This window comes from Aythya ferina (genome assembly GCF_964211825.1).
Source record: "Aythya ferina genome assembly, chromosome: 21".
Taxonomy (NCBI): Eukaryota; Metazoa; Chordata; class Aves; order Anseriformes; family Anatidae; genus Aythya; species Aythya ferina.
This window is the reverse complement of record NC_140319.1, coordinates 1,316,918-1,340,988: the sequence shown is the minus strand read 5'-3', so window position 1 is coordinate 1,340,988 and position 24,071 is coordinate 1,316,918. Positions and strand designations below refer to the sequence as shown.

Sequence of the window (24,071 nt, the reverse complement as noted above, 5' to 3'; positions counted from 1 at the left end):
GCCCTGGTCACGGAGAGAGGAGAAAGCTCAAAAGAAAAGCCCAAAAGGGATACAAACAGGGAAGATCAAACTGAACATTTCTGCTCCTCGCTCTTTAATTGCTTGCAGCAGGTTATTCCAAAATCTGGGGCAGAAGTTTGGTTTCCAACATGAATATTCAGCTCGGCGCTAATAAATAATGCAAACGCCCGCGTGGGCAGCGCTGGCTCCCGGTGCGCCTTGCCGTGGCGCCAAGTGGGGCGCCGGCTGTGCACAACCACCACGGCTTTCCCCATGCTGGCGTGCGTGGAGGCAAAGGGAAGCAAGCTGAAAGCAAGCAGGGAAGCAAAGAGCATCCTGCTCTAGCCCGAGGGTTGGGAAATTCGATTTGTTCCTCTCCAGGCAGGCAGAGGTTTTCCCTAGAGAGCAGAAAAGGGGCACAGGAGGAGGAGAGGGTTGCAAACACCAGGGGAATCCAAAAGCACGGCAAAAAAACACCTCCGAGGTTCTCTTGCATCCTCCTCCCCACCAAGCTGCTCATCACAGTCTGGGGAGATGCTGGAGGGAGTGGGGACGGGGACAGCTGGGGGAGCTGCATGCATGGGGCTGGCACAGGGTGGGCACCGGGCCAGCTGCCCTCCCTCTCCATCCCTTCCCTCCCTCCCGAGATCATTTTCCTGGGGCTTTGGAGGGTCCAATCCAGCTGCCCCCTCCCTCCGACCCGGGGTGGGGGCACACACTCATCATCACAGACTTTGCGAGCTCTGAAGGTGGGCTGATTTGCTGCGGGGCTGGCTGAGGAAGAGGAAGACGAGGGGAGGAAGAAGCTCCTGCAGCAGGCAGCGGGGTGTGCGCGTCCAGGCAGCGAGATGCCGGGGGAGCGCACGCTGCGGCTGCAGCACGGGAGCCGCATCCAGGCGCTGTGCGTGCTGGGCACCCACCTTGCCGTCGATGTCCACGGGTGAGTGGGATGTGAAACCCTACCTGCTCCTCAACCTATTTCTCCCCATGCACGTTTTCCGTCCCTGTTTTTCCTTCTGCTCCCCCAAAAAGCCCCAGCTCTAGGATTTGATGCAATTCATCGGCACAAATCCTCCCCGGGCTTTGCAAATCTGCACAAGTCCCGGGCAAGTTTGAAGCATCAGTTGCTGCATGACATACGTACCCCGGGTCTGCAAACGGGATGAGTCTGGTCCACCTGCGGTCAACAGATGCAGTGTTATTTCAGAAAATTGCTGGAGAACAGAGGGATGAGCAGGGACGGGGCATTTTGAGCAGGAGCCATGGGGACAGACAGCAAAGGAGGTGATGCGGCTGGGAGAGGGGAGGAAAGCAAGATCTGGTGATGATCTGTGTCCTCAGAAAGCCTGCAAGCCCCACAGTACCTCTAAAACAAGCCTAACGCTACCCTTCGAGATAATTGAAAGTAAAAAAAAAAAGGTTATGTGCTCTTTTCATGGTTCGTGCCAGTGCTCACCCAGCTGCTTTTGCAAATCTTGCCCTCTATACTCCAGCCAAACAGTTCATCTGGCTTCTCTCCGGGTCAAATCTCTTCCCAGTGGGATTCCCGAAGCCCAGAAACCAAACCAGTTTTGCATGCATAATTAAACAGAATTGAGCAATTTAAGAAATGCCCAGGCAGCATCAGGCAGACTCTCAGATTTCCTCTTCCCCCGATGCTCAGCAGTGCTGCCCTCACTCAGAAACCCAATAAATGATGCTGTAATGGTGATCCAGCATGGGCGCTCGGGTGTCAGTGCTCAAAGGGAGCCTGGATTTTGGGTGCTGTAAGCAACCCAAAAATTATAACCCTGGATAGATGGGGAAATTAGGGACAGGAGAGGCAAAGGGGATGCACAGAGCAGCTCAGAAAAAAGCACTTTGGACTGGGAGCGATGCTTTGGGATTGAATGATTGAATGGTTGGGATTGAATGAAATAAAAAACGAGAGTTTCCCATGGTAAAATCCTCCAGCTCAGCTGGAATGCTGCTACACTGAGCTGGGAAATGCTGGGTTTGCCTCAGTTGGCAAATAACGCAGATTTCTCAGCTGAAGTGCAAACCAAGTTTGGTTCCAGTGGCACTGAATGCTTTGGCTGTAATTAGAGTTAACGGCAATCTGCACTGATTGCTACTAAATACACTCATTTTTCTACAAGAGCATGTTCTGTCTTAAAAAGAGAAAAAGAAAAAAGAGAAGAAAAAAAAAAAAAAAAAAAAAAAAAGGCACCTCAAACATTCCCAGGCCGTGAGGAAAGGTAGAAAAGAGGCAGCGGTGAGCACGGAGACGCCAGCCTGTGTTTTGGGTGGAGAGCCGAATCGTAATGGGAATTGGTGGTTTTTGGGTGCCAGATGTGCAGACCTCGGAAAATAGAGCGCGTTGCTTGCAGGGCGGCCCCAGCCGGGGCGGTCTCCTTTGGGGTGAAGCACACGGAGGGGGTGAACGTGGAGGTGTTGGCGCGGGGCCGAGCCGAGGTGGGGCCAGCACCCAGCGGGACGCGGTGGCCGCTGGACGAGGGGACGGTCCTGAGGTTCAGCATGAGCCGGGCCAGCACCGAGGTCAACGATAACAAGGTAAAAATCGGGGTGCTGGGCACCGTGCCAGGCCCCCTCCTGGCTGGGGATGGAGGGCATCCTTCCCCAAGCAGGCAAATTTGGGTATTTCCAGGTAATCGTCAGCTTTTACGCAGAGGGAGGGCAGCCCATCGATCAAGCTGGGGTTTTCCTCACTGGCATCGGTGAGTAGGGAGGCTCCCGTGATGCAGCATCCCTCTGAGCGGGGGACAGCTTTGCCAGGTCGGGGGGGACACGTGCGCACACCCAACCCACCCTATCCCAGGCTGACGGTGGGGTTTGCCCTCCAGGGCTCTCCCTGGATGTGGATGCGGATCGGGATGGCGTGGTGGAAAAGAACAACCCCAACAAGGTAACCCTGCCCCTTCCCTACATGGGCAGTCCTTGGGCTTGCAGGAGGCCAGCGCATCCCAGCTGCTGTGTCCCCATCGCCTCGCTGAGCCCCAGCGTGGCGTTTCAGGCCAGCTGGACATGGGGACCCGAGGGACACGGGGCCATCCTGCTGGTCAGCTGCGACAGGGAGAGCCCCTTGAGTCCTGCGCCAGACTGTGATGACGAAAGGGTGTTCAGCAAAGAAGGTAATGCAGTCCCAAGCCCAGCTCCGCTTCAAAAAAATAAGCAAAAACGCTGTTATTCCCCCCTCTTTAATCTTTTCAGGCATGAAGGCTTGCTTGGGAATTGGCTGCTCTCTGCTCTGACTCAGCTGAGCTGCTGAGTAAGCTCCCCATGCGGGATCACGCTCCCGTCCTCGTATTTTGTTTTAATTATCGCCCCAAGGTCAAGCAGGGGCACAAAGCACAGCCAAAAAAACAGCGGAGGTGCCGCTGACGGCAGGGCTTGGCCGAGGGATGCTTGGGGCCAGGCGCACGGCCGGCAGCCAGGAATACCCGCCTGTTCCTGGAAAACCAAACCACGCCAAGCCAGTGCCCATCGGCTTTTTGAGGCCAGGGACCGGCTGTGCCAGGGGAAAAAAAAAAAAAAAAAAAAAAGTTTCAAAGCACAAGCCACAAGCCTTGCTAGCAGGACCGCAGGCTGTTTTTCCAGCATGCATGCCAAGGCTGGTTACAGGGAAAGGGCACGCTGCTTGGCGCAGGGCAGGAGAGCACAGGCTGGCGGAGCTTGCACCCAGGTTTGTTCTCGCTCGCACCCCAGATTTGCTGGATATGACTCGGATGGTGTTGAGGACTGAAGGGCCACAGCACCTGCCACGGGGGTATGAAATCGTGCTCTACGTTCCCGTCTCTGATGCCGACAAAGTTGGGGTCTTTCACGCGCAGAGTAAGTTCTTCTCCATCGCTGCCTCCTCCGCCCCTTCTCCCACTTCATGAGGCTTTTGTCATCTCAAGTTCTTGTCTTCCCATCCCGACCTCATCCTCTCCATGCTCCTCAAACTGTGCTTCTGAAGCACATTGTGCCCTCACCATCCCTTCCCCAAATTTTTCCAGCCTTAAGTCTTTTATCAGATGGTAAACTCGAGATGCGCAAGCAGAGGCGCAGCGTGGTGAAGCCATTTACCCAAGGTCATCCAGCAAAGCAGCAGTAAAAAATAAAAACAAACACAGGTGTCCTGACACCCTGATGCTTCCTGCACCAGGCAACATGCTCTAAGACACGTTTTCCCTTCCTTGTTCCCAGCTGTGGACACGGTGGTTTATTCCCTGGGACTCATCCAGCCCAGAAACGTGCCATTAAGCACATTTAAACATGGGATTAAATCCATCAGCAGAGGGATTTGTGGCATTGCTACCCCATGGGAGGTCTGGGGGGCTTCCAGGGCAGAAACCTCATGGGAACGTCTTTGCAATGCTGGCTCCAGCCCAGAAAAGGCTCTCAGACGTTTTGCCCACCCGCCTTGTGCACAAATGCAACATTGCAAGCACCTGAGCTGCGTTAGGGTCATTCTGCCAGATGAAGTTTCCTCCGCCAGCAGAGGAGAAGCTTTGGCACAGGGGGTGGTGGAAACACCTCGTGCACAAGCAGAGCGGGTTAGAAACCACCACAGCTTTTCGGAAATCACCCACCTTTTCCTTTCGGTCTCTGCAGACCCTTTCTTCGGGCAGCGCTACGTCCACGTGCTGGGCCGGAGGAAGCTGTGCCACACCGTGCAGCACGCTGGCGGGGCCGCCGAGCTCAACTTCTTCGTGGAGGGGCTGCGCTTTCCCGACGACTCCTTCCCCGGGCTGGTCTCCATCCACGTCAGCCTCCTGGAGACCCTGGCTGAGGTCGGGGGCTCTGGGGAAGGGGGCAGAGGGAAGGCTGCAACAGCCCCAGGTTACAGGGATGGGGAATAGACCATTAGCTTACCCCAAAAATGATTTCAGGGTAGGGTATTGGGGGCGATAGGGGTAAATGGGGAGTGGGAGGGCCCTGATTTCTGCTCGCCTCCCCCAGGGCATCCCCCACACGCCGATTTTCACCGACACGGTGGTGTTCAGGGTGGCACCGTGGATCGTGACCCCCAGCACACTGGCACCGGTGAACGTCTTCGTCTGCAGGTAAGGGCCGAGGGACGAGACCTCCACGGCCAAATCGGCACTGGCCCCATGGGGTCACCGAGCCAGGGGGCAGATGGACAGAGTGCCTGGGCCAGCCACCCATCCTCCAGCAGCCCTCCATCCCTTCCCTCCCACCACCCGCTCTCCCAGCATGAAGGACAACTACCTCTTCATCAAGGAGGTGAAGAACCTCGTCAACAAGGCCGGCTGCGACCTGAAGGTTTGCTTCGGCTACATCAACCGCGGGGACCGCTGGATGCAGGTAGGTGGGCACCGGGCTGGGGGGGCACAGCCTGCCCTCCCTGATGGGCTTTTCTCCCTGCTTTAGGATGAGATTGAGTTCGGTTACACCCAGGCACCCCAGAAAAGTTTCCCGGTGGTGCTGGACTCCCCGCAGGACAGAGGGATGGAGCGAGCCCCCATCAAGGAGCTGCTGGTAAGAGCAGGGCAGTCGCTGGCGTTGCCCTAGGAGCAGGGGTTTGTGCTTGACCTCTTACCCCAAATGCATTATAACGAATTGGCTGAAAGACAGGAGTACAGCACTGCTTCGTCCCTCTGCATGGAGAAACCACCCCGACACCAACAGCCTCACCCCTGAGCATGGATCAGGGACAGGTCCGTGCCCCGCTGCCAGGGAAGCCCCCACCCTGGAGGCAAGGGGGAGCTCGGACCCCAAGAGCAGCAGGCTCCAGGCAAGGGGTGCATCCCTTCACCCCAAATAGCTGAGCAGCCACAGAACCATTCAGGCTGGAAAAGACCTTCAGGACCATCACATCCAGCCACCGACCTGTCCTAGCGAGCCCCACCACGAAACCACATCCCAGCTCTTAAGTTTTCCAATTGCGAAACGAGGAGTCTCAGCGGGCTGGTTTCTCCTTTCCTCCTCTGCACATGTAGCTATGCCTCAGCGCTCGAGCAGAAGAGGAAAGGAAGGTGTGAGAGGAGTCGATTTACTTGCTCGAAAGACTGCAAGACACAGGCAGCTGCCAAAATCCTCCCCACAGGGCTTGGCTGCCAAGGCGAAGGGCAGGGCACGCGAAGCAAGCTGCTGGGAGAGCAGTGACCCCGACCAGGGCATTTCAGGAGAGTCCCGCAAAGACAAGTGTGGAAAAAATGACGTTTTGAATGATCCCTTTGAGATCTGACCGTGCAGGAAGGGCAGGACAGCCCTGGGGAGCCACCAAACCCTGTCCCGTACGCCCAGCCCTGCTCTGCTCCCCAGCAGTATTTTGGCAGCTCACTTATTTTTTTATTTTTTTATTTTTTTTGCTGCATGCCAGTTTGGGGAAGGTTCCTCACTTTAAAAAAGCATTGAAAGCCACCATTCCTCATGCCAGCAGTGCATGCAGTCCCAGATTTATCAGGCAGGATGGGAGTGCTGTGCTGATCCACTCCTTTGTGAATAAGCTGAGCTCCTACCAGCCCTCCTTAGGAATTGCTTTGCTTCGTATTCAGAGGAGCAGTTTCGGCCTCTGGAGCTGCTAACACGCTATACACCAATTTCTGCTTTCAAGCCTCCCCTAATCCCCAGCCCTATCTTTCCAGTCTCATTTTCCAGCTTGGACCACGCAGCCAAAGGCAGAGCAGGTCCTCCTCCCGCCCAGCCAAGCCCTAAGCCCCCGGGACCCTGCACCAGGGAAAAAGGAAACCACGGGGAATTAGCCCCTCAAAATCCGTCTGGAACTGATAGGGCTCGGATGCTGCCCACAAACCTGGGATGAACCAGTGCTCAGACAGCTGAGCCTCCGCTGGCCCTGCTGTTTATTAAATTGAAATGGGTAGGGGCAGGTGTTTCGTGCTCAATCCCTGCTGCAGCTCCCGGCTTCTCCGAACACCCTTGATTTTTTAAATTTTATTTTTCTAAGCGCCTCCTAGATCGCTTTTTCCCACTTTTTTCACACTTTTGGGTCTTCTCGCTTGTTTTTCCCAAACCGTACATTTTTGCCTGTAACCGCGTCCCACCTCCCTGCTGCGTTTCTGTCCCCCTGGGGCAACACCGAGGGCTTTGCACCCGCGTGCAGCCGAGGCAGGAGGATCAGTGCAGGTTGGGTGCGGACAGGGCAGCACGTCGAGGACAAATCCACTCACTGCAAACACCGCCGTGCCCGCCCGAGTGAACTGGGAGACAGCCTGCAGGAAACCTGTCTCAATTGAAGCACCCCCATGGTTTACCCCCGAGGAAACCCGACACTAATAAGTGATTGAGGTTTAATGAAAAACAACAGGTATCGGATTGTGGCTGAGGGGCTGTGCAGGAACTGAGCTCCAAACCCACAGCGACTTGAAACAGAGAGCAAGGACAAGCAGGATTTGTGTCCCTAGTGCCTTTTTCACCTTGTTTGTAACATTACAATCTCTCGCTCGGCACATCCCAGACATGGCACCAAGGGTTAATCTCCCAACACCTCAAATCCCAGATATATTCAGTCCTGAAAATCAGGCTTAGATGGGATTTAAGCGAAGCCCAGCCCTTCAGGTGGTTCTTATGCCTGGGGAGGATTTACCCTCGAGGGCCACAGCTCATCCCGCTCCACTCCAGCCATCCAGAAACTCTGCTTCGGGGCTGCCCCAGAAACTAATTAGCTTAACGTGGACACTTAAAAAGCAGCTGCGAGATAGCAGAGATCACTCCTGGACTCCATACTCCAACTCTGCTTCTGGCACTTGCCATTTATTGCTGAGCCCAGATGCCCCGGAGACTTTCATCTTCCTGCTTTGCCTTTAGGGCTGCCTCTTCCTCTTCCCCCATCCTTGCTATTTTTACCCACCAGAGCAGGTCCAGGCCCAGCGGGAGGAATAAGGGCACGGATGGACTCACGGCAACGCTCACAGCCGTTTCTCTTTTTGCAGGGCCCTGATTTCGGCTACGTGAGCAGAGAGCCCCTCTTTGAGGCCGTCTCCAGCCTCGACTCCTTTGGCAACCTGGAGGTCAGCCCTCCCGTCACCGTGGCAGGGAAGGAGTTCCCCCTGGGGAGGATCCTCATCGGCAGCAGCTTCCCCACGTAAGAGACGGGAAAAGCACACATTGGGGATGCAAAGGAACCACGGGTGCCCCTAAATACCACCAAAACTCACATTAAGCACCTTCACTAGCCAAATTTTGTCCTTTCTATGGAGGGGGTGCACCCAACCCCATTGTTCCATCTCCGCCTTCTCATTTCCTCCCTCCCTCCTTTCCTCCACCCTGGCTGCAATCTATGTGCATGCATATGGGGACGGATAAAAATTTACTCCTCTTACACCCCTCTCGGGGGTTGTTTTGCCCCCAGACCCGCAGGGAGGAGGATGACCAGAGTAGTGCGGGATTTCCTCTTCGCCCAGCAAGTGCAGGCTCCCGTGGAGCTCTACTCTGACTGGCTGGCCACGGGCCACGTCAACGAGTTTGTCACTTTTGTGCCCAGCCCCGACACAAAGGTACCCTGAAACCTTCTGCTGCTCTGTGGTTTCTCTTCGGGGAAGCTAATCCCTTTGGGTCAGCTCTAGGGAAAATCCCAAAGCTCATTTCCTTGACAGCCCCAGCTGGTGCTTGCTTGGCTTCTCTCCCATGCCCCTAGAAGTGCTCTGAATGCAGGAAGGGATTTTCTTAGCTGTTGTCAACCCCAAGAGATCAGGGAAAAGGTGCCTGCAAAGGGAGACTCATATGAGCTGCCCAGGGCTCGCTGCTGCTCAGCATCTCCCAGATGGGCTGGAAACAGGGGGGAAAAAAGACACAGGAAAGAGCTAGCCTCTGAGAAACAGACTGTTCCCTCTGGGGAAAACCCTTGGCAGGATGGTTCAGAAAAGGTTTCATTATGCACACACACACACCAGGAACCCTCCTTTTGCCTTCATCTAGGTTGTGCTAAGCCCCTGTAGAAGAGATCACCAAGACCAGAGCAAGCTGGGACACCCACAGGGCTCAGACTATATATTCATGATTCCCCCAGTGGCACGGGAACAGCTTAATGCTGCTTTTTCTGCCTGCTCGTGAGGCATCAGAGCACTTGCTCCATCCTCCCTGGCTTCCCCCTGCCTTGTGACACCCGCCTGGAGACAAAAAAAAATCCACACAGAGGTTGAAATACCAACACAGCCAGCAGCAGCACTCCCCCTGCCCTCCCCAGGGCTCATGCACCCCACCAGGGGGGTGGGCAGGATTGGACCCCGCTGCATCCAGGCTGCAGTTGCCCCTCTGCCCCATCCCTTCTGCCTGGGGCAGCCCCAGCAGCATTTGACCCCTTGGGTTAGGTATTTCCCTTCAACACCAGTAGCAGTAAATCACCCTCCTTCAGGTGTATTTTATTAGCACTGTATTAAATACCAGCAAGGACCTCTATGTTTAAGAATATAACCTTAACTACTTCGCAAAGGGCCAGAAACAAGCCAAGGGCAGCTTCCCCAGGGAGGGGTATGAATGCAATGGTTTTGGATAAGCCCCTTTCAGTGACTGTTCTCCCTCCCACCTGTCCCAGAGATTTCGGATGCTGATGGCCAGCCCCACGGCGTGCTATAAGCTCTTTCGGGAGAAGCAGAAGGAGGGCCAGGGCGAAGCCACCATGTTCAAAGGCAAGGGGGCAGCAGGCAACCCAGGGGGAATTGTGCAAATCCCACTGGGGTGGGTGGAAGCGTGCTGATCCCTGTCCCTAAAATAAAGGCTGAGCTTTGATGTAGGGTGAGGCAGCCTGAGGGCGGCAGCACCCGACATGCCTGGAGTGACATGCGGGTGTTGGGGGCACAGGGAAGGGGACATTTTCCCAAACCGTTGCCCTTCAAGGCTGGCAAGAGGGACTGGCATGCTTGTCCTTGGGCAGGATGCCTGCCCACCCTCGAGCCCTATTTTGGGAAAGTGAGTGGGATGTGAGGGATAAAGCCCTCTGCCCAGAGGAGATGCTGGTGGGGTGGGATGGAGCATCTCTGTAAATACCAGCTCCAGTGGAGAGTGACACAACTGGGGGTCTCACGTCACCCCAATGACATTTCAGTCACTCTGGACTGGTAGCCAGTTTGGGCAGCCTCTGACTGAGGTTTTGTTTGGGATAATACTCATCTGTCTGCAATTAAGTCAGGAAAGGACATCCATGCCACCACAGGGCCCTCTGGGACTATGCTATCTGCCTAGGAGCCGAACGTCCCAAAACAAGAGGTGGCTTCTGTGGAGGGGATACCTCTCATCTTATGGAGCTGGGAATTGGGACAGCATAGAAACTGTTATCCTATTAGCTCTATCATCAGGAGGATGGATGATACAAACTTTCCAATGCTCTCCAGGTCAGGTGAAGATATTGTGAAAAAGGCAAAGCTTTCCCTCTTGCTTGGTTTCCCAGTAAGCTAAGAAATGGGATTCCCAGCAGCCTCAACCTCAAGCCAAAACCTTAATCCAAGCTCGGCAAATTGGGATTTTGGGGAACTTTTCCATATCTGTGCCACATCTTAAGCCAGGCTTCTGCAGGCATCCATTTCACCCATCGGGGTTTGCATTTGTAGGATATTCGGGGACGGACACAAAACGAGTGACAATTAACAAGGTCCTTTCCAACAACATTATGGTGCAGCAGAATCAGTACGTTCAGGTAACAGCTGATATTTCTGATGATAACCAATATTTCTTGTGATAACGGCCCCAGGGTGGCATGAACTTTCAAAGGAGGTATTGCATTTTGGCATGTTCTCCTCCTGCATGAGAGTGTCCACAAGGCCACTTGGGGGAACCTTGTTTGCCTGCCTGTCCCCCCAGTCCCTTCTCCTCTCCTTCTAGCGCTGCATTGACTGGAACAGGGACATCCTCAAGAAGGAGCTGGGTTTGACAGAGGAGGACATCATCGACCTGCCAGCGCTCTTCAAGCTTGACAAGCAAGGCAAGGCCATGCCGTACTTCCCCAACATGGTGAGAGGTGTCCCTACTCCTCGCGTTCTCTCCAGTCAGTGGCTGTGTGTTTTGAGCTGTGGAGAGGAAAAATAGCTAAGCCTATGACCATGATCCTCCCATCCTTAAGGATGTCCAAAAAAGCATAGTGCTTTCCTGCCCAGAAAGGGAAAATACCTCCATCCGAGCTCTGCAGGTTGACTATGGTTGGCTGTAACCTTGTGTCTCTGATGCATGTTGCTCATGGTTGGGTTAACCTGAACAGCTTTGAGGTGAAAACCTTTCAAAGTGGTGAAATGGCAAGGTTTAAATATATAAAAAAATAAGGGAAACAGTGCTGGATCTCCTGAAGGGAAGCTACAGAAAGTAACAGCCATAACTCAATTTTGGGAGGATCACCAACTGTTTTCCTTTGGCTTCTCAGCTGGGGATGCTGCTGGGTACCCCTAACACCCCCCGTGTCACCCCACAGGTCCCCATGATCATCCTGGCCAAGGACCTGGGCATCCCCAAGCCCTTCGGCCCAGTGCTGGGTGGCGAATGCTGCCTGGAGCACCATGTCCGCGGCCTCCTGGAGCCACTGGGGCTGCGGTGCCACTTCCTCGAGGACGTCGCCTCGTACCACGGGAGGCTCGGGGAGGTGCGCTGCGGCACCAACGTCCAGCGCCGGCCCTTTGCCTTCTGCTGGTGGCACGCCACACCATAGCCGCGCCGCCACCTCCCTGGCCCGTGGCCGCCTTTTTTGGCGTGTGTTGTTTGCACTTCAGTTAACTAATAAATTTGCTGTGGGAAACGAGGTGGAGCGTGACAAAACGGCGGGGATAAGGGCAAGAGAAGCAGAGGAGGGCGCTCAGGGGGATGCTGGGGCGGGGGCGCCATCTTGGCACCCACCATTTTGCCTGGCCGAGTGCTGAGGCTTTGGAAAAAAAAAAAGAAAGAAAAAAAAAAGAATAAGGGTGGGGATTCAGCACGAGGAGGGCCGTCCTGCTCTGCCAATCCCCAAAAAGGGGGAGGGACGGGCAGCGCTATCCCCCTGTGCCACAGAGCAACGCCACACTCAACATGGCGCCTCCCCGCGCCCGCCGCCACACCCAAGATGGCGGCCAGCACTACCCCTCCCGCCTCCCTTCTCCTCTTTGTCGGCCTGGGCGGCTCCTTCCGCTTCCGGGCTGGGGGGCGGAAGTGCGCAGCGCCAAGATGGCGGCGGCCGTGGTGGGAGTCTCCTTGAGGCGCGGCGTCCCCGCGCGGCTCCTGCGGGCCGGGCCCAGGCCGGTGAGGGCCCGGAGCCGCCCCGGGGCTGCGGGGAGACGGGCGGCGGGGCCTGGAAGCTGGGAGGGGCCTCGGGGTGCGGGGAGGGAGATGGGGAGGGAGCGGGAGGGCGTTGATGGGGGCCGGGGGGAGCTGGAGGGCAGGAGGGGGGTGGAGGGGTCTGGGGGGGGCGTGGGGGTGGCAGGGAGGGTCTGGGGGGGGGCAGAAAGGGGTGAGGAGGGGTCTGAGGGGGATAGGAGGAGGGCAGAGGGGTATGGGGGGGAGGTGGGGGCGCGGGGGGTTGGAGGGGGGCTGAAAGGGTCTAGGGGGCAGCAGGACGGGGGGAAGAGGGGTTTGGGGGGAAGCTGGGGGGCTGGAGGGGGGTGCAGGTGCAGCAAAGGATGGGAATGGGGCTTGGGGCAGGTAGGAGCAGGGGGAGGGGATCTGGGTGCTGGGGAGGGGCTGGGGGTGAAGAGGGCTGGGAGAGGGGCTGGGGAGGGTTCTAAGGGGGAGGCGGGGGCTGAGGGATGCAGGGGGTCCAGGAGGGGATAGTAAAGGGCTGGGCACGGGGACAGGAGCACTAAAGACACAGCCTGTGGGGTGAGCTGGTGCAGGGGGCCTGCAGGGGAGAGGGGCTCCCAGGGGAGCACTGGGAGAAGGGGGCCCTCAGTCCAGGGCAGGGGAGGGCCACGGCTCTCAGGGCAGCTGTGGGGCTGGCACAGCTTTCAGTGTTGTCCTTGAGTTTTGGGATTGTGCCCCCTGGTTCTTGTAAGAGGGGAGAGCCCCAGGACAGAGGAGTGCCAAGGTGCGCCGCCCTGGCAGATCCTTGGAAGGGTTTTCTGCACGTGTGCCCGAATGCAAAGCCAGCGATGGATCCTGCAGCTCTCGCCCCGAAGCGCACAGCCTGGAGACGTTTTGTTGCTGGCTAAAAGCCGCCCAGAGGGACCTAAGGGCCCTTCTGCTGCTGTTCACATGCAGATCTGTCGGGGAGCACAGACAGCTGCTGCGGCCGCGCCACGCATCAAGAAGTTTTCCATCTACAGATGGGATCCCGATAAGCCTGGGGACAAGCCCCGCATGCAGACGTACGAGGTGGATTTGAATAAGTGAGTGCACCTGATTAGGGAGAGGGCTGCTCAGCTTCCCCGGCAGGGAGGTGTGCCAGGGCCGCGTGTGCACGCGCGTTATCTGACAGGCGATAACGCAGGGTGCTGGAGAGGGTTCCAAGTTGACAGCTGAAGGTGTCAGAAGTCTCATTAGGCCTCAGGGATCGTTAAAACGACGTTAGAGCAGTCAGGGAGGCAGCGCCTCAGCCGTGTTACGCAGTACATCAACGTGGGAGAGGCCTGATGTTATTTCTTGATAAATCTTGCTGTGAGCAGGTGGGATTGCTGCCACTCCCTCACCCCGTGGTGACAGCTGTGACAAATACAAGTGTCCCCTGAATGCCAGCGTCTCAGCAGCTGTCAGCAATACAATGGTCACTTCATTTTGTGACTCTGTGAGGTTTCACCTGGGTCCCTGATTGATGTTGAAGACCTCAGTGAATTCGTGGCTGTAATGAGCTATATTTATACGGCAAATTTGGGGGCATGTTCCAAAAGGAAGCAGTTTTAAGCACGGCTCATAGTCCCAGACCTTGGAGATAAGGTGGAAGTTTTATTGTCTCACTTAATTGCTTCTAGTCGGCTGCTCGTATTGAGCTTCCGGCTTGCACACTGGGGTAGCTACACCAAGGAAGCTCGCGTTTCTCCGTGATCCCGCAGGAGGGTACGGGCTGCCCTGTGGTGTAGAAACCTTGGCAGGGGCACACATGCCTTGACTTCCTTCAGCTGCTGCCGTGCTCCTGCCGGAGGAATTCACCTCGGGCCCTTCCTGAAGCGTTCAGATTGAGAGCCACGCAGCGCTGCTGAAGCACCACGTGACAGCGAAATCGAACTTTGCTGCTTTGACTTGCACCAGTTAATAATTTCTGGGTGTTGCCTGCCGTCTATAACATTACTGAAGTTTTGTTTGCTTTTGCATGCAGCATTGCCTCCTGTGACTAATGAGGACAGGCAGACTTGTCAAAACCTGATTTAAGAGGCGAGAAGGGGTAGAGCTGCACGTTGTTTCCAGTTGTGCTGTCTGAACCCTCTCCAGCTGAGCCAAATCTTCTGGGCATCAGCGAAATAAATGGCTCCTGTCCCACTCTGACCCTGGGGTGAGCCGCTGTGCCGAGGCGGGTGGGTTGTGCTGCTGATCAAGCGATCTCTATCTTGTTGCCTGGGATTGGCAAAACAAAGTGTATATTTAATTGTATCCGAGATGAAAGTCCTTTTAGGTGGCTCTGAGTTGGTGCTAGAGATAAAGCAGTGAGGCTGGGGGAAATTATACAGCTTCACTGAGTTTGTTTTCTGCTATAGATGTGGGCCCATGGTACTCGATGCTCTGATCAAGATTAAAAACGAGTTGGACTCCACTCTGACCTTCCGCAGGTCATGCAGGGAAGGTAAGGAAGATGTTTAAGACTGCTAAACTGACTGTTTTGTCCAAATAAAAGCTAACGCTGACAGTGTGTGTGTAACCGGTGGAAAACTTCGGGGCAGACTGCAGCGTACCACTCTTCTCTTCCAGATGTTGCCCATGAAATCCCTCAGTGAATCAAGCAGGGAAGGTAGAGCTCGTGTTCGCAGGGTGTAATCACACAACGCCGAGCTGCAAGCAGTGTGCTCAGACAGCCCCAGTCATTCCTGTTTCTGTCCTAATCTTGTTCATCTTGCTGCCCTCCAGTGACAGACTGCGTAGGGAAGTTTAGCAAGAGAGGTTACAACAGCAGAACTGGGGGGAGAAAGACGTGGCAAACGGGAGTGAAATGTAAGGGGCTGCTTCGCGTGGTGCTGCTGAGGAAATAAGTAGGGGTGGAACTGGAAGAGTGTGAATGACTTCTAGGAATAGCTTCAGGAATCTTTTTTGGCCCTTTGACTAAGCTGAACGATTGAGGAAAAGGCCATCTGGTGGTTTTCCACAGCAAGAGTTCCCGGCTGGTTCTCAGGCAGGTACAAATCAGCGTATTTGTTTAACTGCACTCAAACTCGCCAGTCCGGGTGACGTTCTTCCCTGGGGAGAAAAAATCCTAATTCATGGGTAAGGTCGGTATGCTGAGCTTAAGATGATTGTGGAAACGCAGGAAGGGAGGATGCCTTTATGGAACGACTTTTGATTTAATGGGGTGGGTTTGCAAGTACTGGAAACTTAGGTCTAATTCTCTGATGCCTACAGATATCTTGACACAGATCTAAGTGAAAAGCATCCCTCAGTGCAGCCGTTTCCTGTAGAATCTGCATAGCAGGCAGAGGAATTTTATCCAGTGTGGTTGTTCTCAGTGTCTGATGTTTAGATAGCAGACATGGTTCCTGAGCAGCTGGACATAATTGCACTGAATAGTTTTCTTTGAGAATCTGAAGACAGATTTTTCAAGCTGGGCTGGTTTGGTCTTCTCTTTTTCTGCCATACGAGGGAAAAAAAAAATCTGATCACGTGTTTGTGTTGCTTGCTCATGGGCCCATGTCTGCAGTCTCCAGTTGTCTTGGTTCTGTCTCAGGGTGACTGAGAAATGCTCGTAACCGTTTCTCTCATGGTGGGAACAGCCTTGTTCCATTGCCAGTCTTCGCCTGGCAGTGAGGGCCAGGTTGCCAGTGCCCCAGGTGCCACGGAGGACTGGCTCGCTCAGCACGAGGAGCGGTGGCGTTTCCCTGACTCACGTCAATTGATGCGTGTCAAATCCTCTGAAATTAGTTACGCCCTTCAGCACTTGTTGTCTTTCGATTGCAATGTCTTAGGCATGGGTCTGATTTGGATGCCAGAGCTAGCTCCTGACCTGAGCAGGATCTGTGGCAGTTCTGCAATGTTTTTTCTTGTGAACCTTGCCCTTTCCTGGGCTACATCTGTTCCTTGTATTACCGGGCGATCACGAGCAGTGTCACTTAATCCATTTGTTGAGCTATTTATATGCTGTTTGTTGTGTGAGTGTCCTCTCACCTTTAGGAGTTAATGAAAGCAGTGTATGGCACGACTACAGCCTGCTACAGAAAGAATCTTCTGCCTTGGGAACTTATTTTTGTGCTCCTGACCTTTAGGGATGCTTTTGACCATAACTGTGGGGCTGGTGGGGGACGCATCTGCCTCCTGTGTTACGGTCCCAGCGTTAGCTGCCCCGCGTCAGGCCCACATTTCGAACTTGGGAGCAAAGCTGAATGTTTTCCCCACCCCAAGTAGCACGTACAGCTAGTGCGTGATGTGAAGTGGTGAACTGTCTGAACCACTTGTTTTGCTGTGGAAGGAAGCTCAACACTGAGAATGTGTTTAGGCATTAATGAAAGCGACTCCAGCATTTGTTCTGTGTTTGAATAGCAACGTGTTTGGCTCAGTGGCAACTTCTGGCGTTTTCCTTGTCACGTAGAGAGTTCCTTAACGACAACAGAATGGAAGACAAGCCAGGGGCAGGTTTGGGGCCAAGAGGATCTTTCTCAATCGGGATAAAAGAGTAAATAAACATCTAATGCTTTGTTCTGTTCTCCCACTCAGGCATCTGTGGCTCTTGTGCTATGAACATCGCTGGCGGAAACACCCTGGCCTGCACCAAAAGGATTGACCCTGATCTGGGCAAGATCACTAAAATCTACCCTCTCCCCCACATGTATGTGGTGAAGGATCTTGTTCCGGTGAGTATCTGCCCTCTTCAGCTTGTGACCAAGAGTGACACCATCCCAGGCGGCGTGGGGTTTGGGTTGGATTAGGAGGGATAATGTTGGGAGATGGCAGCAAGATCACATCCCACAACTCACGTCTTAACTCCTGCTGATGCTCTCTGGCTTGGGTGGGTCTGCTTACCAGTGGTGACTAAATCTTGCCTCGTTAGGAGGAATGCGGCAGGTTGAGGTACAAAACACCTTCTGTTGGAATGATAGCAGAAGTTTGGTCTCTCAGACATCAATCCCACTTAATAAATGTGATCTTTTTGCCTTTTGGCTTCTAGGACTTGAGTAACTTCTATGCACAATATAAATCCATTGAGCCTTACCTGAAGAAGAAGGATGAGTCGAAACAGGGCAAGGAGCAGTACCTGCAGTCCATAGAAGACCGTCAGAAACTGGTTACCCTTCTTGTCTACCATTGAAATCCCTTCCAGATAAGAGCAGGGTTAAATGTAGTACAGTAGTTTCTAGTTCCTTTAATGACAAAGCTGTCTGGTACAAAGCCTGATGTGGGTGGAATGTGGTCCCTGAAATGCAGTGTCATGGCATGTCTGCATTGCTAGGGGTAACATTTGCTAATGAAATGCAGAACACAGTTGTGCTGAGGACTCTGACCTCATTTCCACTGTCTGTGCTGCGAAACTTGTGTGTTTGTAAAAACATTGTGATGGGTAGAGACTTGTAATATTCCAGTGGAGATCAGACGCTGCAGCTGATGCCAGGATGTAGGCTGTCAAGCTCAGCACTGTCTGCGTTACCTAGCTGCAGCATGCTAAGCAGTGCTGTCTTGTCATTACTTGCTGGGTTTTACAGCCCTGAAACTAATGGCAAAAGCTAAACCTGCTCAGATGTAGAGACATGCATGATATTGGTAAGAGTCTTTGGATGTCTGTCGTGAGCGCTGCGTTATTTTCAGGGGTGTTCTGGGAACTTGGTGTTCTTGGTTCAAAGCTGCTGCACAAAGCTGAGGGGGCTCTAAGGAACCATCTGAAGAGGTGGGAGGGGATAGTATTTTAAAAAGAGCTTATAGTGCAGGTAAGTTATTGTCTGGATTACCTTGGCTGCTGCAGGAAGTATTGTTAAATCAGCCATTTCTCTTCTGTCTCCAGCCTGTCTTGATGGATCCTTCGCTTGGCAATTTGAAGCTCAGCCTGTCAGTGCTCTGCTGTGATCATTGCTGCAGCGCTGCCACTGAGGAGGCTCAGAGTGGGCAGGCAGTGTAGATTTTGGCAAGCGGTAAAAGGGGTGAATATAAGCAACAGAGAGGAAGGCTGATTGAAGGGGATTTAATGGAAACACATGAGCTGCAGCCTAATTCTCTGCAGTGATGTTTTAAAATTTCCCATTCTGTGTGTTTGCTGTGAAGTTAGCATCCGATGAATAGACTTGTCATGTGCCCAGAACGTCAGTAGCACCATGCAACTACTGCTGTGAAGTCTTAACAACCACAGGATTTTAGTTTCAAATAGCTTCTATCCAAGGGCAGCACTTAGTTTTTCTGCACTGCTTCCTAATGTTATCTGATGGCATATGTAAGGACTAAAGGGATTCTCCCACGCTTTTTATAAAGCAGCATCTTTGAAGTCACCTTCTCATTGAAGGAGAAATAAGCAAACCTACGAGTAGTTGCAAGAGCTGTCTGTGAATCTTTCTGACCACTAGTAGAGTTGATGCTTCTCATCATTTAACTTCCTCTTGCTTTGGGAATAGCTTGTGTGCTCAAGAAACTGTTGGACACAAAGGCAACCAAAAACTCTCACCTTGTTCTTCAAATCATCAACTGTTTGCAATGTTACAATTAAAAATGAGACAAATTTAGAGCAAAAGGTAACCGTGACTTAACTAGTTTGGGCAAGTCCCTAAGTATACTGGAGCAGTCCTTACAATGCAGTAGATTTGCTACAAGTTCCCAGGAGCTTTGTGTGTCTTTTTAAACTAAGTGAGACTCTTATCCTAAAAAAACAACTTTCAGATACGTAGTTTAAGCCAGACTGGACTCTTCTAGGTTGGGGAATTGGTTGAGATAAGACTTGGGAGACTTTTCTGCCCCGTGGTACTTCCATGTACATCTACCTTTCATTTCGTCAGTACCCAAAATAAAAAGGCCTTCAGCCCTGTAGAAAGCACACGATGGCCAAAGGCTCACTCCATTCCCCTTCTGTAAGTGATTGGGGATCCCCTCAACATACATGCTAAGTGATGAGCTCGTCACTTCTCCCCTGGGCTCCTAGGTGGATTTTGCTTGTGTAACGTGGCCTGGAATTGCTAATTGGTTGTGCGTGTGTTCTGTTCTTTGGCCGCTCATTGGGACAGGCTGGAAGCAAGGCAAATTGGTCGATTTCCACTTTTTTCCTCAGTTTTTACTTTTTTCTCTGATTATCACAAAAAATACATATTGTAGGGGCCAAGGGGGAGGATTGTGTGCCTTTTGTTTCAAAGGACCCATGTGTAGGTTTTGCTTTCTGCCAGCGGCAGTTCTTCAGCGTAAGGCTTTCAGAGTCACAGGATAGCATTGGGCCGCTAGAGAGGAAAGTGGTGAAGGAAGCACGTGCTTGTGTAAATCCCCTCTTTAAAAACAAAAAAAGGCTTCATCGTGTTTTTTCTGGAGTGGTTTGACTGTGGTCTTTCATCTGTGTGCAGGACGGACTCTACGAGTGCATCCTGTGTGCCTGCTGCAGCACCAGCTGTCCCAGTTACTGGTGGAACGGGGACAAGTACTTGGGTCCTGCAGTACTGATGCAGGTAAGGACAGTGCCTCTGCATCCCATGGGACTGCTGAGGGACTCCTCAGCTAAAAGCCCTACAAATATCTGCAAGCACAAGTGGGACAGCATGACGTAGTCCACATCTTGGACCAAAATTCCTGGGTTAGGTGTGGCTTTTAAAATATCACACTGATTACTTCACCTTGAAGAATCATTTGGTGTGTCAAATGACACTGACTTTCAGGCCTATCGCTGGATGATTGACTCCAGGGATGACTACACAGAGGAACGCCTGGCACAACTTCAAGACCCGTTTTCTCTCTACCGTTGTCACACTATCATGAATTGCACAAGAACTTGCCCAAAGGTATGTGTTCTTCTAGCATATGTCCGTTCAGGGATTGCTGGCTTATTTCCAAGCACCCTGTTTCAAACTGGTAGGAAAATGCCCCCTTTTTGTTTTCCTTGAGCTCTCCTTGGCTTGTGTGTTTCTTTCACCTTTTGAAACAGTGAGTTCTCAGCCGTTGTGCTTGTGACAGTGACTGTACAAGAGGATGTGGCAAAGTTTTTGTTAGACTTCACAGGAACATCTCTGTTTCCAAGATTGTAAGATTGTGACCGTAACGTGATTATGCAAGGGACGCTGCCAGGAATGGTATAGGGAAGATTGTCCTCTGTGGAGTCTGATCAGTGCTGTTAGCCTTGTGAGGAATATGCTTAACCCCAGCACGGTGCTAGCTTACACTCCAACAGCAGCAGCACTTCCCTGATGTATTGTGCAACTTGCGTAACACAGAAGATTATGGCAAGTTTTCAACGCCTTTGGGGGATGTGTTTTATGCTGACATCCTGCTGTAAGGGCTTTTCCCAGAAAGTCTGTTCTGTCTAGTATTTCAGTTGAGAACTGAGCAGCCTTTCCCAAATCAGAGTGTGCTTCTTCCTCATCTTGCAATGACTTTGGGCCTGTGGTTAGGCAGATAATCAAGTTTCATTTTCCTGCTAGCCATGTTATATTCTAGTCAGATGCTGCTTGCACCTAGTGGTAAAGCAAAATTCTTCTCAAGCTGTGAAGTAATATGAAGACAAATGCTTGAGTGGATCACGGATGTGGAAAAATAAGGTGCTTGAGATCTGGACTGATGAGTGTTTGTCAGGAGCACTGCCTGCTGCTTCTGTGTATTTAACGTGATTCACTGACTACCGATAATCCCCCTTTTGTCTAGGGTGGCTTATTGTGATCTGGTGTCAGACGTAGTTCAGATAAAGGTGAAGGTTCAATCTGAAGATCTGGCTGTACCTAGTGTAGGGAAATAGCACAGTGGGGCTTGGTCTGTCAATTAAGAGATACGTCTATGGTTAATAACACGTTTCCCCTCACAAGCTGTAATCCTGGCTGTTGTCTTGATCAGCTCCGTACGACTGCGTGGTGAGCTATGCACCAGGGTAATTTCCTGTTCATGCTTTGTCTCGTAGTGCTGCTGCTGTCCCTGCAACAATATGGCAGGGTAGTTGTGATCCCCCACTCTCATTTTGAGATTAGGCATGCTTGGTTTGCTAGCACTGCCGCAGGATTAGGGGCCTCTGTGACATGTTTCACAGAAAAACTTTTTTTTGGAAGACATGGTTGCCTTTTGCACAAGGAACATTTTTATCTTGTGACTTGGTATTCTTGCCCACTTCCCCTAGTGTCCTCAAATACACAGGTTTTTTTTTTGTTTCAGGTTAGGAAAAAAAACAAACGCACTTCTTGTGCTATCACTGTCAAGCAGTTTCCTGCCACCAGAAGTCATCTCATAATAAATACCCTTAGAAGTCCTGAATTCAGTCCTGCTTGAACTTCAGAGTTCCTATCACTCAGCCACTTACTCTTCTCTCTGATCCTTGCAGTGCTGACTAAAACCAGTCCTCTGTAGTCAAAAGAGCATTTTTCTTCAAGCACTTCTGGCTCAGCCTCCAGGTGGAGGAGGTGTGCTCCAAGCTGTGCCCGCTCCCAGCTGGAGCAGTGCCAGTCTGACCCCGGGCTGGATGCTCTTCCCTTGTGCATCGAGGCTGGATTGCAGCGAACCTGCATCAGCACGCCTTATCCCAGGGGGCTCTGCGTGCTGCAGTGCCCAGCCTGCCCTCAGTATCCTGTACGCTGCCAGCACTTGAAGTGCAATGCTGGGCTGGGCTCCAGCTTCAAAAAATGGTTGCTGAGCACCTCCTCTGTCAGCTGTTTTTATGAGTAGAGGTGTAGCTGAGAGTTTATGGTGACTTGGGTTGAAGTAAGGTGAGGGAGGATACTCTAACTTGCTGATTTCTAAACTAAGCAGAACTTTCTCTTTTTAGGGTTTGAACCCTGGCAAAGCAATTGCTGAGATCAAGAAGATGATGGCAACTTACAAAGAGAAGGCAGCCGCTGCGTAATGCTGTTTCCTAACTGGAAGTGTAACACGGACATGCTTTACCTGAAAGTAATTTATACCTGGTTGAGCAAGAGAAGTCTCCAGTGGGAATTTTTGATGGTTTTTCCATAGGCTTGCATGTACAATAAATACTGTAAAGAAAAAATAAGAGTTGCTGCTTTACTAACAATGCTGAACCAGTGCCTCTGCCTCTTGGACAAGTGGGTAAGCCTGTAGTTGAGAGTCCCAGACCTTTCTGGTTTGCAGTTCTGAGTGTATCAGAGGATGGGGTCACCTCAGGTTCTGCTGTGGGATGGAATTTAGAAAGTGGCCCCACAGCAGAGATGAATGGAGACATTTCTGTAATGGGCTTCATCCAATATGAAGTGTTGAACTTCAGAGGGAACACAGTGTTCAGGGAGGCCCATAAGCAGTGAGTGTTGTGGTGATGAGCAAGGAGAAAACAATGGCAGTGGCTGGGAAAGAGGGGAGGTGTTGGAAGAATCTCACTGTTCTGAAGTGTACTGGGGCTCCTTGATATGAAGCAAAGCAAGGCCCTGGTGCTCAGAGTGTGCAAATATGTGGCAAAATACTGGTGGCAGTGGCAACTGCCACTGGGAAGGTCTTTGTGTCCTTCCTGAGGTTCCTTACAGCACTGCTGTTGCAGGGGGGAATCCCAGTGAAGTCAGTGGAAATGAGCTGTCTTGACATGGCCCTGCTGAGAAGCTTATTTTTTTCTAAGTCCTAAAATAGCTAAGATTTATCAGAGCATGAAATGGTGTTGATGCTTTCTCCTTCCTCTGCTTTAGCACAAGTGGTTTTAAGCTCCAGATTTCTCAAGCTTGAGATACCCAGAGTAGGGTGTTACTTCATGCAGCCTTTTGCAGTCTTAGTGCTGTGCATGTTAGGGGGAAAAAGAATTTTTGAGTTGGATTTACCCTGATGTGGAGAGCCCAGTCCAGAGCCCTAGCTTTGATGAAAAGCCCGGCCGTTAACTTTCAGAGAAATGTTCTCTAAATACCAACTGTGGGTAGTCCTGACATCCTGATAAGAATGATAGAGACTGGGAGGGGTGGTGAGATGGGAAGGGCTTTCTGTTTCACTGCTTAACAGATCTTTGCCTAGATGAGTAAAGTTCTCTAGAAGTGTCATGATGGTGCACTGCTGCTGAGGTGTGGTCTGGTAACAGCTAGTGAGCAGCAACAGGTACTGGGGTGGTGTAAAAATGCTGCTCTGTACAGCTCTGGAAAGGCTTACCCACAAAATGATTTTCTTTTCCTTACGTTTCTGCCTGCAGTACATGTAAAAAAGCCTTGTGGGTTTCTTAAGCCAGGCTGATCTTTCAATACTCACTTGCACAATTACAGAACTTTTTTCTTGGAGCTACACATCAGTGTTCCTGAGATCTGATGTGACACAGAGTCCCATAGGTCACACTTTTAACACCTACTAGTTATGTCTGACAGGCTGCCTTTCCTTGTCCCTGTTTCCCCTCCCTTCTGCGCCTTGGGTGAGCTGTGGTTAAGGTTGGGTAAGAACCGGTGCTGTACGCAAGTCCCTGCTGCAGGGCTGTGTTGTTATCACTTCCACGACACAGATGTTTGTTTGCTTTGCATCTCGATGCTTCAAAATGTCAACTTGAAGCCAGGGCATTGCCTGGAACAACTTGAATTAAAAAAAAAAAAAAAAAAAAAAAAAAAAAAGCTTTGCAACCAGCTTCCACTGGGAGGCCAAAGGGCTCCTCTCCCAGCGTGTCCTTCTCTTCAGTTACATGGGTTTGGAATACAAATAAACCGGATTTTGCTTTGTTTTGGTTAGAAGTTACACACTTTTGTAGCGGGTGGGGACCTAAGAGCCCAGACTTCAGTAGGTGCAGCCTGCTGGGGGGGCAGATGTAGGGCTGCTTCCCCCGCCTGAGGAAATTTTGGGGTTACTGGCTTCAGCACCCCCATCCCTGGAGCCTTCCCTGAGGGATGCTTGCTGCAGGAGGGGGTGCGAGTAATTCGGGAGGGGGGGATGCAGAGCCTGGTGTGGGTGAGGGCACACAAAGCCTTTTGGGGACACAAAGCCCAGTGCGTTTCCTCAGAAGATGTGGGGACACAAAGCCT

General features: G+C 52.2%; 2 protein-coding genes across 2 annotated transcripts; both read left to right on the top strand.

Annotated features, from left to right (window-relative positions):
• Positions 1 to 2,503: 2,503 nt before the first annotated feature.
• On the top strand, positions 2,504 to 11,683 carry LOC311422259 (protein-arginine deiminase type-2-like). The gene is made up of 15 exons (XM_084495136.1): positions 2,504 to 2,553; positions 2,648 to 2,717; positions 2,844 to 2,905; positions 3,014 to 3,131; positions 3,706 to 3,831; positions 4,597 to 4,775; positions 4,945 to 5,048; positions 5,199 to 5,310; positions 5,377 to 5,484; positions 7,899 to 8,050; positions 8,318 to 8,462; positions 9,500 to 9,593; positions 10,512 to 10,597; positions 10,783 to 10,911; positions 11,363 to 11,683. The coding sequence occupies exons 1-15, from the start codon at positions 2,518 to 2,520 to the stop codon at positions 11,594 to 11,596; spliced, it is 1,755 nt and encodes a 584-aa protein (XP_084351262.1). The 5' UTR covers positions 2,504 to 2,517; the 3' UTR covers positions 11,597 to 11,683.
• Positions 11,684 to 12,048: 365 nt separating this feature from the next.
• Positions 12,049 to 21,993, top strand: SDHB (succinate dehydrogenase complex iron sulfur subunit B). The gene is made up of 8 exons (XM_084495135.1): positions 12,049 to 12,162; positions 13,117 to 13,244; positions 14,544 to 14,629; positions 16,705 to 16,841; positions 17,156 to 17,272; positions 19,515 to 19,616; positions 19,824 to 19,946; positions 21,908 to 21,993. Exons 1-8 carry the CDS (start codon positions 12,088 to 12,090, stop codon positions 21,983 to 21,985), a joined length of 846 nt encoding a protein of 281 aa, XP_084351261.1. The 5' UTR covers positions 12,049 to 12,087; the 3' UTR covers positions 21,986 to 21,993.
• Positions 21,994 to 24,071: the final 2,078 nt, after the last annotated feature.